The sequence below is a fragment of the Halichoeres trimaculatus genome, unplaced genomic scaffold (assembly GCF_033239565.1).
Source record: "Halichoeres trimaculatus isolate MK-OKI-2021-1 unplaced genomic scaffold, fHalTri1.1 fHalTri1_scaffold_5, whole genome shotgun sequence".
In the NCBI taxonomy this organism is placed as follows: Eukaryota; Metazoa; Chordata; class Actinopteri; order Labriformes; family Labridae; genus Halichoeres; species Halichoeres trimaculatus.
In genome coordinates, this window is record NW_027437183.1 from 12,187,575 (window position 1) to 12,203,319 (window position 15,745).

At 40.4% G+C, this 15,745-nt stretch overlaps 1 protein-coding gene across 1 annotated transcript in view; it reads left to right on the forward strand.

The window, feature by feature from the left end:
* msh3 (mutS homolog 3 (E. coli)) overlaps positions 1-15,224 on the forward strand; it is a 44,837-nt gene extending 29,613 nt beyond the window's left edge. The window contains exons 21-24 of the mRNA XM_074671339.1: positions 1,204-1,390; positions 12,176-12,308; positions 12,421-12,589; positions 15,047-15,224. Of these exons, the coding sequence (XP_074527440.1) occupies positions 1,204-1,390; positions 12,176-12,308; positions 12,421-12,589; positions 15,047-15,128 (571 nt within the window). The 3' untranslated portion in view covers positions 15,129-15,224. The remainder of the gene's footprint in view (positions 1-1,203; positions 1,391-12,175; positions 12,309-12,420; positions 12,590-15,046) is intronic.
* The last annotated feature ends 521 nt before the right edge of the window (positions 15,225-15,745 follow it).

Consider the following 15,745-nt stretch of genomic DNA (forward strand, 5'->3'; position numbering starts at 1 on the left):
TGTCTGTCTATGAACAACATAACTCAAAATCTAACGAACAGATCTTGATGAAATTTTCAGGAAATATTCAAAATGGGATAAGGAAGAAGTAATTAAATTTTGGAGGTGATCATCATCTGGATCCTGGGATTTTTTTAAGGGATTCTTCATCAGTCTGAGATAGAATAGAATAGAATACAATAGAACTTTATTGTCATTGTAACAAAAACAACAAATTTGAAGTCACAGCAGCAATCAAGAGCACATAAGTAAGAAAGTGTGTAGAAAGTGCAAAAAGGTCCATAAAATTATAGACGATGACAGCTTGTCCATCATTCTCCAGTTCAGCCAGCCTCCACCTCCACAGGGTCCAGGACTGAGCTTCTTCAGCAGTCTATTCAGTCTTTGTCTCCCGGATCCTGTCTGCTCACAGCAGGTGAAGCTCTTCCAATGTGGCATTGGTGTCTGATGTGAGCTCCGTTAGCCATGTCTGTGAATAGCATGATGCTACTCTGCCTTTTGGTATTCCCTCTGTTGCTGGGTTAGCATGGCTGGCTCGTCCATCTTATTGGAGAGTCTGATCTTACGTTCACAATAACGATGGATGGAAGGACCGGTCCATGTCGTCACTTCTTAGCAAACACCTGAGAACCAGCACGTTGTCCTCACCTCCTTCTCCTCACCTTGTGGGAAGACATCAGGACTTACACCAGTTAGCATTGATATGCTACAGGCTGCTAACAGCTGAGTTCACATGTAAACAATGCAGCCAAGGTCACAATAATTTCTGATAGATGTAAAAGTACGATCCAGACACTGGCAATATTCTGGATGCTAAGATCAAGAATATGAAATTTGTACAGGGTCATCATATTTTTCAACACTGACAGGTAACAAACTTACAACTAACACCAAATTGTAGTAGACAGTCTGCTGACAGGGAGTATAACATTAAAGTAAGACTAAAGTGTTGCGTGACAATCACAATATGCTTGGCGGAGGTCTGCGCTCTCTGAGTGCTTTTCTATTTCTTTGCGTTCATTTGATGATGGTGTTGTCTTGTAGTGCACTAAGTTTCTCTCTTTCACTTTATTTATAGAAAAACTAGAAACTCAAAGTCAAATTCTTCAACGCTAAATTTATGCTTCCTGATCTTACATTAACCCTCCCTCACCCTGCTTCTTTGTGAATCTTACCCATTTTTCTCATCTTGTTTGCCATCAGGATGGGTGCTTCAGACAACATCTATAAGGGACGCAGTACCTTCATGGAGGAGCTGACTGAAGCCTCGGAGATCATTTCCCATGCAACAGAACGCTCACTAGTCATCCTGGATGAACTGGGGCGGGGCACGAGCACTCATGATGGGATTGCCATTGCTTATGCCACCCTGGAATACTTCATACGAGATGTAAGTGTGTGTTTGGTTAGAGAGTATCACATGAGGATAAAAAGAATATTTGCATGGGGGGAAAAGAAGAAAAAGGGAGACGCTGTTGGGACAAGTTGCTCTTTATGCTAAATTTGCTGAATTTCAGTTCACCAGTGCTGTTAAAACTTAAAACCAGTCCAATTAAATGTTAAGCTAATCAGAGCGGTATATGTGTGTGTGTTTGTGTGTGTGTGTGTGTAAGTATCTCATTGTATGTCCTTGTGGGCTCTGCAGGCTGTGGTGGTTGTTTGTTTTGCAGTCAGAGATGAGGCTCCAGAGAGGGCACAGCAGCAGAGCAGCTCTTCAAAACTGAGCAGAAATGTGGACAAGCTTGATCTACAACATTAATATGCTGTTAGAGAGCAAGCTGCTGTAGAATAGGAGCCGGAATTGACCCGTAGATACTTACATGTTTGTGCTGAGGGATGTATGTTCTTACAGCTCTGGGCTTTATTTTATTATCCTGATAAACAGTGTAACCAAGACTAAAGTCAGGCTGTCTAAAGTTCACCCTTTGCGCTTAAGAGGAGTGAATATGATCATATGCGTCAAATGTTCCTTAATTACATGTTTCCCAGTGATTGAGGCCAAAAGGCGGACAGGTGCAGCTGCAGGCTGATTGTACAGGTTGAAGTACATCAGTACCCCTCAGGGAGAGAAGAAGTGTGTGTTTGTACTGCTCTGCTGGGAACCTGTGTAGTAGCACAGACAGATGCCCATTGGGTGTTGCACAATGTTGCGTATCTCAATTTTGACTAAACACCCCACTTGAACCTGAGGGGGATGAGATAGAAAAGGGTTCTTCATGCTTGAAAGGTGGGCCATTGATACACACATTAGCAAAACAATCAATGTTTCATTATGGAGAAATTAGAGTGATTAGATGTACCAATTAGAGTTAAACACAAGATCAATAAATTACACAGAAAACTCATGATTACATGATTTGACATTTGACTTTCTCAGGTTATGGCATCTGTCTGTGTCAACTATCAACAGGCAGAGATTACCTCTGTGTAACATAAACAAACATCTGACTGCCTTGTCATTCTCTGTAGCCTCCTGCTACGTATTGTTACACATCCTACTGCAAAATACAGGTATAGTCACTGGTCTTGGTCATGAACTAGTGCTGCACGATTTGGGGAAAAGGTGCGATTTGCGATTAGGTGGACAATATTGCGATTGCGATTGTGCTTGCGATTTAATAAAAAAAGTTGTGTCATGATGAGTCAACAGACTTGCTTGGTTATCATGGAGAAAAATCTGAATTGCATGTGCTGACATTGCGATTGCGATTGCGATATCCTCTTTTGCGATTACGTAATTGCGTGTGCTGACATTGCGATTGCGATTGCAATAATCGTGCAGCCCTATCATGAACATCAGCTGGCAAACTTCATGATGCTAGATTGTGACTCAAAAAAAATGAAACATTGACTTTCATTAAATATATTTGTCAAATGGTTCCATGCAAACATATTAGGTAGGGATGGGAGAAAAAATCTTGATAAGATATATGTTGCGATTTTTTTGTCTGACAATATCAAAACAGTTTTTATTTTGACAATTTTTTTTTTTTTTTTTAATTTTCCCCACCAGAGAGTGCAATATTTCTCTCTGGCTCATGTGATGTGTATTTTATGAGAAAATATGACTCTTGGTGTAGTTCGTAGTCATTATCACCATCATTTAACTTTTTCACATCGTCTGGTGTTCTAAAGGAAAAATAAAAATCGCAAAAATCGTAAATATCGGAGAAGCACAATTTAAATCGAATCAGCATTCCCAAAAATTGTAATGCAATCAAATCACGATAATAACACATCATCCCTGCCCTAATAGTAGGTTAGTTGAAAGCAATTATTCAAGTTCAACTTAGCTGACCCTGAAATCATTGTTTTCAGCTAACCTGATACATTTACATAGAACCAGACATAATGTATAAAATCAAAGTAAAATTTTCAGCTTTTCAGTGTGTGGTATTGCTGCATTCATGTGCTCCTCAGATGATCCCAGTTTGTATGTTGAGAAGTCCATTTCTTTTCAACTTTTCGTTCACAAGTTTTCAGTTTAGAAGATTAGGTCAAACTCTGCTCGTCTATTTAGAGTCATATAATTTTAACTTTATGGATATGGGAGTATGGGTCACAGTGGTAGAGTGGGGTTGTCTCTCCATCAGAAGGTTTATGGTTCGATCCTCTTGCCCACATGCTGTGTCCTCAGGCAAGACTATTAAGCCCAAATTGCACTGTGTGAATGTGTGGACAAGTCAATACTGATATGCACTCAACAAAATAGCCTCTGTTGTCTGTGTATGGATGTGACGCGGATGGATGAATGTGACATGTTGGGTAGAGTAGGGATGAGTACCTGTCACATCTGAAACGATATGGTACCTATGCCTGGTACCCAGCAATCGGTACTGATGCTCAACGGTACCAATTTTTGGTACTTTTTTGTATTCATGTGGTAAAAAATATCAATTTTTCTAATAATAAAATAGAAAATTTTTCAATTTAACATATTTATTTTTCAGTATATAACCTTGCAATGCTGTTTTCATGACCAGCATGGAAAGTCACCAACACTTCCACTCCCTCACAGTCACAAGGATGCATTTAGGTAAACATGGTACCTTTGGTTTTACGTGAATCAATACTCTTTACTTTAGACAGAATTCAGTGGTATAGTTAAAACCATGATTATGTTGCTCAAGTAATTCAGAGGTCTTGTGTTGTTAACAGTCAAATGGCGTCCGAGTCCCTTCAAAGGTTGGAAAGGATTTTCCAATTCAGATGTTACCACGGGCCTTTGAGAGTGTTTTTAATCGTAGTTTTGTCTGTCGTCATACCTTACTGTTCATGAAAGAGTGAGCCTCAAGGTACAGCTCTGTCTTTAGTCCATGGGGGCAGGACGATTGGGATTCTTTAACATTTAATACACTCACTCTTCCTTTTAAAAAATCATAGCCTCCAATTTGTATCCAATCCATGAGAGCCATTGTTTAGCTGTAAGGCATTTTGTGTATTACATGTTTCATGTTTCCTGAGTGAAAAATGAGTAGCCCGGAGCTTCCCCTGTTGAAATATAGATAAACATTTATCTTTGAAAATCCCTATCCAGATTTCATGTTTTACCAGTACCACATTAATCTTTGGACAGAATCTCTTGGTTACATAATCCTTCTGGAAAACGTTGACTTAAAAATGTGTAAGTAGCAGCTAATGCAGGACAGAGCTGCTGCTGGCAGGATGAGGGAGCTCTCGAACCACCTGTTGTATAACAGCATTGATTTGTAAGAAAAGCCTTGCTATTAAAGGAAAGACAAACAAAAGGCCAAAGAAAGTTCTGCTTCCTTCACGCTGAAAGTTATGCTTCACAGCGAAAGGCATCCTCGGTACAGGCAGACCTGCAGAGTCTTTCACGCTCAGTCCTCTTCCTCCTACTCATTCTCCTCCTCCTCCTTCTCTGCCCCGTCCTCCTCCTCCTCCTCACCAGACTCAACTGTTCCCATCGAAAGTCTGACTGCTCCTCCTTTGACTCGGTTGTTATAGTAACACACCTTTCCGTGTCCGCCACACTCACCTCAGAGGTAGTTAAGAATGTAGATGGGTTTTTATAACACTGATGAATAAAAGAGACAGCCTTGACGCAGGGAGAGAAAGTGAAACAGGAGGAGGAGAGAGGATCACTAAAAGGAGGACTTGGCAGCTGAAATCACGATCATCACATGCTTTTTTCACTCGGTGTTTGTCTGATTGAATTCCTTTCTGGCTGTGATGTGCACCTCTTCTTTAGCCATTACTCATTCTCCGACTCACTTTTACTCATGCTAACAGCAGGTCCTGCCATTAGCTTCACACTAAGCTCAGCGCTACACAACTCTCCACACTCAAACCATGACTCAGACTTACATGCAGCTGTACAAACACGGTGATTCTGCATTGTAATAGTTGGCAGAATCAGACCTATGTTTCAAACCTGGTCTCTCAGGAAAGGTGAGAACTCACCAGAGCTCACTTCTGGCTGCACACTGAGGGCTAAATTTTCAGTAGAAAGAATCACTCCATGTGGGTGTAAATGGTCGGATGTGCTCATGCTGGTGCACAAAGCTCCTATGAAGCTCCTTCATGTGCTCTGCTGCTCCCTGCACAACTCGGCACTACCCTCATACACAGCTAGTCTCTGTCCCTCATTGGAAACACTGTTTGCTTTTGGGGAAATTTAACCCTTTTAAAAAGTTTCAATATTTGAGTTCTTTAGCTTAAGTTGTTGCTTACATGGTTTAGCAAGTTAACTCACTTTAAAGTGTTGTCCACATTCTGTAGCCATAGCTAGCACTTAAGTCAGCTCTGGTCTTTTTACATGAGCATTTTACAGATTACTTTCTAAAAGTTGACATTTAGATATTACATGGACTGTTATGTGGCAGTAAACAGGTTGGAGCAGCCTCTTCTGTTTCTGGAGTGTTCGCTTGAGGCTGGCTCCGGAAGTAGTGAAAGTCACATACACACCAAGCCAAAAAAGCCATTTTCAAAGCAGATATTAACCTTTTTACAGCCTGGTTCAAAAAACGTCTCCTATCTGAGTCGCTAATTTTACTACCGGCTCCCACTGTATGGGGGGGTGAATTTTTTTCTAACGCGGCCGTTCAGAGGATATTAAGATCGCGAGCTCCCCCAATAAGAGGCACAGCTGAGGGTCACGTGACCGACAGGCGCCCTATGGCTGTGAGCTAAGCGAAGCCCTTGCCACTACCAGTACGGCCGCTATAGCCGATGTGCTTCATTTTCCGTTTCAGAAACAGATGGGTGACGCCAGCGAGACTATGTCCATGTTTTATACAATCTATAGTCTGGACGCTGGACTATTTTGACAAGCTGAAGGGCTGACGTGCATCACTGTGCAGGCGGAGTAGAGAGCCCGCTCATTTAAAGAAGGAAAGCCCAAAAGAGCATCTTAAAAACAATGAGGTGTGGTTTCAAAAGCACAACAAGAGAGTGTGTGAAAGCCTTGGAGATCGCAATCAAGGCCTGCTGCCTCTCCCTGGTAATCCACCTCCGCTGGCCCTGCCTGGCTGTTCCCTGCGACCTCATCCTCGACCCCCCGACCCATGTTCCTGGAGGTCTCCCTGGGGATAATGAAGGGATCAAGGAAAGAGAGATTTTTATGTCTTACCACAGAGAACTTCCATCTTTTCCCTGGCTCCGACCCTGCCCGGCTCCTCCCTTCGTGCTATCAGGCTCTTTTAACTTTTACGACAAAACTCCACTGAGGAAAACACAGTCGGACTCAGAGATGACCTGTGCAGGCAAATCCAGCCGGAAACGAATATTTACAGAACTTACCTTCAAAAACTGTCTCCTCAGCCACTTTCACTTAAGCCTGCTCCTTTTTTAACGGTCTCTGTAGAGTGCACACGTATCGCAAAACTCTGGATAATGAAACACCGCACAGATTATTTTCTCCATCTTCCGGCGGGGTTGGAGTTGGAGAAGGTGGCGACGCTGATGAAAATGTCATCGCTGATTGGCTGCCATGGCACAGCCTCACGCGTATTCGCATCGATAGCTAAATATTTTTAACTCGAGTATAGAGGCGTCTGATACCCCAAATGCGCCAACGCTCCAAACGCGTCAGGGACAAATCGGCGTCTAAACACGTCTTTGCATTGACTTTGTATGTAATCTTGATGCAAAATCACTTTCGGTGTGGCCGTACCATTAGTGTGGTTGGGTCAAGGAAAAATACTTTTTGCTTATTTTTTTTGGATTAACAAAAAATCCAATTCAGTTGCTGTGCAGCATATCTCATCATGCAAATTTCTTCATCATTATTCATTTTTGTTAAGGGTGCTTGAACCTTGTCCTCCCTTGGGTCTTGATTGTTTGTGACACTGCAATGCCGAAAGGTGCTGGTACCTTTAGAATCCCAAAAGGGTGAGCAAGACCCTGACGAGAAGGGCTCCAATTAGCATATCCCCCAGTTCACAATGAATTATTCTGCTTATTACCAGGTTACCAACTCACAAGTTGACACAGAATATGGATTGAGAGGTGTCTTAATTAGATGCATTGAGCAGAACACAATACACCACGCTAATATCAGTTAGTGTGTCTAGATTTATGTATAATTAACTTAATATTACAAAGCATTTGTTTTGATTTTTAGCTTGGAATAAGCATTTATTTCTTGTAGGAGCTGCTCCCCTTCCACTGAGGCTCCCATCTTGCACTAGCACAGTCAGCTTTACAATACTTTTTTTACAGCTAACACCTGTAAACAGATTCCAAACAGACATGTAATAATTTTTGGACTGTCTCATGAAGAGGTTCAAACACCAAGAGGCCAAACTTTAAACCGTTTAATAGCAAAGGGATGGCTTCTCATTTGGCCTCAGTGCTCTGTACTGTGGCTTGATTATTAGGCAGGGTCATCGTTAATGATTGGTCCAGTCTTGGTAAATTGATTGTATAACAAAAAAGCCACAGGCAGTTATGTACAGAGTAAAGGCAATACACAGCTTCACGTGGAAAGGTCATGACTTTTACACCTGTAACTGACCCTGAGCAATGTAATGCCAATAAGAAAACAAGATTGACTCACAGCCAAAGTCAGAGGTCAGTCACACACATGCACGCTCCATTCACCACAAACCCCTGACACACACACACACACTTCTCTGTGAGAGCTTTGTTAGTGTTGAGGTAAGAAACGAAGGGTGTTCTCTTGAGTTAGAATTGGATTTGTGTGTAATTGGATGGAGAGGAGTGCAAAGAATGAGAGACAGCAGAACTGTAGACATATCTCGCCTCTTCCTGAAGATCAGATTACAGAGAGAGGGGGCACAGTCTCTGACAGTGCATCATTATAAAACAAGTGTGAGGAGCTGTGAAACTCCACAGGTGGACAGTAAACCAGACACCAATCTGAAGCTCCAGAGACATTCAGCAGGAGAAGAAGAGGCAAACATTGGGACACAATCCAGAGAAAGAGTTATCTGTGGCATGTAGCACATCAGAGGTCTGTCAGAGATGTAGTTCTGTTGAAACTGTTTGGGGAGGTGGGTAAAATATAGATCCAGACTCCTTAATGTTTGGTTCTTTGGGAACAGCAGACTTTGGTTCATACTAAGAGTAGAAAAAAAAAGTTTTCATTCTTTATGAAGATTGTTCTTCTCTGTCTTTTAAGACTCAAACTTCCACCTTTGATTACAAAAAGTTAAAATCTTGGTTGACAATGTTGTAGGAGTTAATTCAACAGACACTCTCTGTAACTATTTAACTATAACTCAAGCTACAGTGCTGAATATAGTCATTTGAAATTTAGTCTGAAATCTGAAGATTGTTATAAAATGACTGTTAACTTAAACTTCAGGAAGTGTTTTTTTTAAAAGGAAACCCTCATTATTCTCAGCTGTAGAGCAGTTCCTAGCCACTAGCTGGGGCTGTAGCTCCAGTTAATACCTACTTCCATAGTGTTGTTCTGCTCTACCACCTGTATGTAAACACACACAAATGATCAGGGGAATCTCATAGCAATCATTTGATGTAATGACGATAAAAATGTATGTAGGCTATGTCAAGTTGAAGTAGCCCAGAGCAATGCACAGATGTTGACCTTTATGGGCTGCAGGCTGGTGGTGCTAGCTCTGCTATCTTTAGCCATTCTCTGGAAACCAGTTTGACATCATTTCCTGCAGAAACTGTAATCTTTGTTTTGTTAAATTTGTGCTCATTGTTAAAAGATTTTCTGATGTTTTATGTTTTTAACCTTGAGACTAGTCAGTTAGCCACTTTTAAACACTGTTTCTGATTACAGTCTTTTGCTTAGCGCTAATGCTGTATGCTAATGCGTTCACAATATTTATTAGCAGCTGATCAATGGACTAAAATTTTTGAGGTCAGGAAAGAAATGTTCTCATTAAAAAAGGTCAACTTTGATGAGAAATGCTGTCATTTTCTCTGCAGTATCTATTACTCGCTTTCCTGTTCAAACCAGATGTTCAAATTTGGGTGCAAAAGATTGGGACCTTTAATCTGAATATAATTTCTTGGATTAAATTTGATAATTACTCAAACCATTGTTTAATTAATGAAATTTCCCAGGATACATTTTCTCACAATTAACTAATGGATCAATTGCCTGATGGTTTCAGCACTAATTTTATAAGATCGTCCAGCTCACATCTGTCAGTGCAGCCTGGGGTGGTCTTGTAATGAGCTGCCATTAGCACCTAATCAGACCATTATCCGGGCTGCAGCCTCCCTCTGCCTCGCTCCGTTTGTTTATCTCTCAGTGTAGGTGGATGGGGACAATAGTGGTTCTTTGTGTGTGTGTTTGTTTGAGGTGTGTGGGTGCACGTCTCTGTCAGAGGGAGGTATTACTACTGACGTGTGACCTTTTTTAGACTAACCTGTTAGCATCCATACCTGGAGACAGTGGAGTCATGCAGCCTCCTGTCTGCTGCGGTGATGTAAGACTCAGACATGCTTCACTATAAGGACTTGAACACAGATTCATATCATCACCATCAAAATCAGTCCAATTTTTTCTAATGTGAAATGGAACTGTAGTTGTTGGATTTAAAGGCAGTCCTTTTTTAATAACATGGCAGGATTCTCACAGTATGTTCAAGCATCAGTGCATCCTCCAAACTCCCAAATACATATGATTATACAGTTAAAGTAAGCAGGAGAATTAATTTAATCTAGTGAAGCGCTCTCAGTGCTCTCTCTAGGCAGCTGTGCTTGAAGTGCAGCTCCAAGTGGAAAAAAAACATTTGTTGTAGAGGCTCAGTGAGTGAGTGCATACAGCACCTGCTTTTTGTGATTTTTATGTCTTACTCTTAATGCCAGAGTTTGATGATGTAGCCTTTGGGTGGCTCCAAGGCCTTGCTAAGATTAAAGAACAGCAAGATGAGGTGAAGTGCCTTCACTTTGCTTCAGTTTCTCTCTTGAGCCGGAAAAACCAGGTGTTAGGTTGCAGTAAATGTAGAATGATTTTCCACACTCATCTTAAGAGAAGGATTGGAAGAAGAAAGGCTGAGAGGAAAAGTAACACAAATACTGTATATGTACAGTCAGGATTTTCACAAGCAGTGGCTTCATGTAAGAGCTGAGCACCCTGCAGGGTACAGACTGAGACAGCTGAATATCGCTGAGCCAAAGAACAAAAACAGCTCTTTGTTTCAGCTACAACTTTCACTTAATTGTAGTAACACAGATGGTGTTACATAATGCAACATTTGTTGTGATACCTAGTGTTTGGTATTGAGTTACTTAATCTCTTCTCTCTCTTCTGTCTTCCAACTACTTTTCTTTTCAAAGAGGGCTAATTGGATTGCTGTTTACAGAGGTCAAAGGGCACAGAAAACTTTAAGTAGAGAGAGTGATGATCCCATTGGAGCTAAATGACTACGTGTGAGGTTCTGTGCTGCAAACACGTTTTCAATTTCCTGAAACCTCACCTCTGTTAATAGAAATATTCTACTGTTATCACAAGCGCAGTTTGATGGAGCATGGTTATTTAATATACACAATAAACTCTACTCTGGGTTTAGCTTAAGTCAGCAGTTGTATCGTTTTTTTTTTTTTTACAAGTTTTAAATAGTTAATAATTGAATTAGCTCTTACTTTATATAAGTATGTTTACATACAGATGGTAGCATATTGGATTATAGTTACTTCTGCCAAGAAGGTTACGTTTTTGGGAGAGTTTGTCTGTTTGTCTGTGAACAACATAACTCAAAAAGTTAGGAATGGATCTTGATGAAAATTTCAGGAAATATTCAAAACGGGATAAGAAGGAAGTGATTACATTTTGGAGATGGATCAACTGGATCCTGGACTTTTTTAAAGGATTCTTTATCATTGCGAGATAGGGTCGTTTTCACCATGCGTATATAACGATAAATGGTCAGATTGCTTTGCAAAACAATACAAGACAAGGTCACCATCATTTCTGACAGATGTAAAAGTACGATCCAGATCCTGGCAATAATCTGGATGGTAAGATCTGTAATATGAAATATGTGAAATATATCCACTGGGTCATCATAATTTTCAACACTGTCAGGTAGCAAACTATCGTACAAACCTGCAACTAACACCAAATTGTTGCAGACAGTCTGCTGAAAGGGAGTATAACATTAAAGTAGGACTAAAGTGTTGGTGACAATATGCTTAGCGGAGGTCTGCGCTCCCTGAGTGCTGTTCTAGTTTTACCTTTTTTTTTTCTGATGTTTGTATCTTTAAAATTTACAACACAAGTAAGGCATTTAGTACTTACTTTAAAAAGTTATTTCTTGAAGCTTTTTTACTTTATTGGATAGGCCAGTAGAAGACAGAAGAGACAGGGGGAAAATAGAGACAAGGACTTTAACTGCTTTGGTGCACGATTTAACTGCGGAGCCAAACCAGCTCCTCAATATTCATTGTTCATTTATTTCCTCTTTTGTATTTTGCACACTGTATTCTAAACTTGCTTTTCACAGGAACCATGCAGAGCTGGTAGAGAGAAGGCTGTTGTTCTCCTGTCAATAAAACCAAACTGAAAGTGGAAAGTCCTCACAAGTGACATTTCTGTACAGCTTGTCTTTTCACTGGCAGTCTGCTGCTTGGAAACTTTTTTTTTTCCCTTCCTAGCAGTTTTCCTGTTTTTTTTATTTTTTTTTTTACATTTTTTTATCCCCTGGCTAAAGCTCTGCAGGAGTGTTGCACATCAGATTTTGCTTTCACTTTCTTTATCTTCTTCTCTCAGGTTAAAGCCCTCACTCTGTTTGTGACACACTACCCTCCTCTGTGTGAGCTGGAGCGGCTGTATCCTGAACATGTGTCAAACTACCACATGGCTTTCCTGCTCAATGACCCTGACATTGCTATGGACACTGATGGTGAGTGTGTAAATTTGGTGTCTCGTCTTGTTAACATTCTGCACTTGTCATCTTGTCTTGTGATGAGATTGCCATGTATGTAAGCTGTATGTTTATCTTTCACTGCCGCCAGATGGGGAAGTTCAACCAGAGTTCATCACCTTTCTCTACCAGTTAACTGAAGGAGCTGCAGGGAGGAGCTATGGCCTGAACGTCGCCCGATTGGCTGACATCCCAGAGTCGATCCTGCACACTGCTGCACGAAAATCCAGAGAGCTTGAAAGCACAGTCGAGGCCAGGAGGTACAGTGAACATACACCTCACTCTGGTTTGGTCTCGGGGTGGGGATTCCTAATTTACACTGAGAGAGGAGCAGTCCAACTCCCACTGTCTCTCTGAAGTCCCACAAGTTTTACACTTCAAATGTAGAGTATCTCTTTAAAAACTGGTATGAGTCACCATATATCAAGTTTCAGTGCTCTTCCAGGGATATTCAAACACTCTGAAGATCAAATTGAGCTTGACAGTTGTAAATTAAGAGCCAAACATGCATCATGCAGAAATAAAACTTGGAGCAGCTCAACCGAATCTAAATTGAATGTTTATTTTAGCTGCAGCACTCGAATGAACCTGATTTCTTTCTTGTGCCAATATTCCAGGAAAACCAGACCAGTAGGAGATGACTGGTGCAGTTCTGACTCTGACTCAGACTCTGTGAAGCTCTTTGATGCCAGTTTAGGATTCCTGTTATTTAATTTTTTGGAATGCAAGAGTTGTTTTTGCTGGTTTGCATTTTGTTCAAACAGATGTGTGGCCTTAGTTCAAATGTTTTTATCAGAAAGGGGGCAGATTTAATAAGCTGTTTGTGAAATGTGATTTTTGTTTATTTGATTTTATTACAGGGGGTTGTAGACTAAAGAACAGATTTGTCATCCACGTTTTTAAGTTTTTGAGCCTTTTATTTCTGCAAGAGCTTTCGATATCGAAACACTTCAAGCGTTTCACTTTCATACAGATTCTGGGACTTACCTGGTGGCAAGAGGAGTTTTTTTTCTATCCAATTACTTTTTTTAACATCATGTTAATTAAAAATAAGTGATACTAAAGTGGGACTAGCAAAAAAGCCAAATGATTTACTACTTTTTGAGCACTAAAGGGTTAAACCATGTGCAAATTAACATTAATGAGGTATTAATTTGGCCACAGAGCACACATGGCTACACCAGGAGCTGTTATGTGCCACTGGCACACCTGCTCACCTTTGTAAATGAGCTAACAGTAACCAGGGTTCACAGAATAATGTGTATGTGTTAATAATGGGACGAAACTTCAAGTCAGTGCATTAATTTCTTACCCCGTGTCCAGCAAAACAAGAAGAAAGAAAATAAATTTCTATATCTATTAACTTTCTGCCATGCAAGAGCCTCATCTTTACAACAGTGTGTGATGGTGCTCATGGGAAATGCAGTCCTCCAAGAGGAAAACCTTTCATATTTTTCAACTCCTTTTACTCACATTTTTTGTGATTGACAAATATTTGCACTCATGCACTTATGCACCCATGCATGTATGCACAACAGGAGACAGACAATCCTCAGGACACACAACAAAGAAAAAAAAAATCAAGAAATGAATAATCATTTAACACATCATGTTTTAATCAAAGAATCAACAGCCCGACTACTTTTCAGCCCGTAGAAATTAAACTAAGTGATAAAAAGAGATAATTTAAAAACAGTGTGGTAGTAAGAAACTACAGTAGTGCGCAATAAGATATTAAAACAATGAATAACAGGGTTGATAACATAAAGTACATGGCACAGATTTAAAAAGAAAACCTAAACCTAAGAAAACCAGAGTCTCTTTAAACAACACAAAAGTTCTTCACAGTGTTTTCAAGCTCTAAAACAAGTGAACATAATGACACAGTATAAAACAGGCAGAATATGGAAAGAAAAATAATATTAAACAAGAGCTATACAGTTCCCCACAACACCTTAATGAACCAAACACAATTAGAGTTGTTAATAAAAACTAAAGAACAATTTTGGATAACTTCTCCTCAGTCGTGTTTTTCCTAAGGGGGTTTCTTAATCCATTCTTCCAAGCTAATTCAATTTTCTGAGCATTTTCAGGAACAGAAGAGTGCACACTAATGAGGAAAGGAGAAATATGTGTTTCTGAATGCTGAGTTTTTGTATTAAGGATAACCACACATTGGCAGGCAGACATACTCCACTTATTTTTGAGTTAGGAAGAGAAAATCTGTCAAATTCTCATTGTTTCACTGAGTCTGTCAAAATGTACTTTCTCCAAACACGGTCTTCTGTCTGTGTAAATATGTTCACAGCATCTCCTCTCCCTGTAACAGACAGCTTGCTGGGAGCTCAGTGCTGCTTAGCCACTTTCGAAGTAATCCTCACCATATGAAATATCTGCCAATTCAGACACAAACACACACACACACACACACACACACACACACACACACACACACACACACAGCTATGTCTCTCTAACTAGTAATCCTCTCTATATGAAATGTTTGTCCTTTGTTGGAGTTGAGCCACGCAGAGTACACAAGAATCACACACAGGAGTTGAGTCGCAGGTTGGAGGTTAAGAACAGGGATTTTTTTGTACTGGCACTTGATTCTTGAGTGAGAGAACAACGTATTCAAGCTCAGCACATACGGGGCTTTGTGGTAACATGTAACAGCTTTATAAACAATATTTCTGTGTATTTGTCTGTCTCTCTAGGAAGAACAAGAAACTTCTCTCAGACCTTTGGAGCCTCTCGGACAAATCATCACTCATGGAGTGGCAGGAGACAAACTCTTAGCATCAGCAACAGGAGTCAACAACATGAGAACATCTGATATTTATACTGTTAATTATGTGACATCATCCTATTTTGTGATTAAATTAAAAAGCAACTCTTGACCTTAAATCTTGCTCTCCTCTCATTCAGTTGGACTGGAAATGCTCAGTTCAAGTTTGGTCTTAATTAGTTTTAGAGTCAGTTTTACTTTACTTTTCAAATTCCAAATCCCAGAAGGATGAGACAAGATTCCTGTACTTCTGTCAGGATTCTGCTCATCCTGTCAGGAAACCAATTTGTGGGGCACTCAGGGTTCAGTCCCAGGTTTTGCAGTCCACATGCAGAAGTGTCCAAGGACACTTTAGTCCCTGTTGGTGACTCTCCCTGGTGCTGTGCCATCGGTAGACTGATCATACTGTTCAGAGCCTTAGCTAGTAGCCTCTAGGGCTGGGACGATATGCTTTTATCGTGATTAGATTAAATTACGATTTTTGGGGTGCTGATTTGATTTTACTTAGGATTCTTCAATATTTACCACTTTTGCAATTTTTAGTTAGCTTTTTTAACATTAACCTGACACACCAGACGGACAGTTTCATATATTCACCACGGAAATACTTAACCAGTCTATCTGGGCA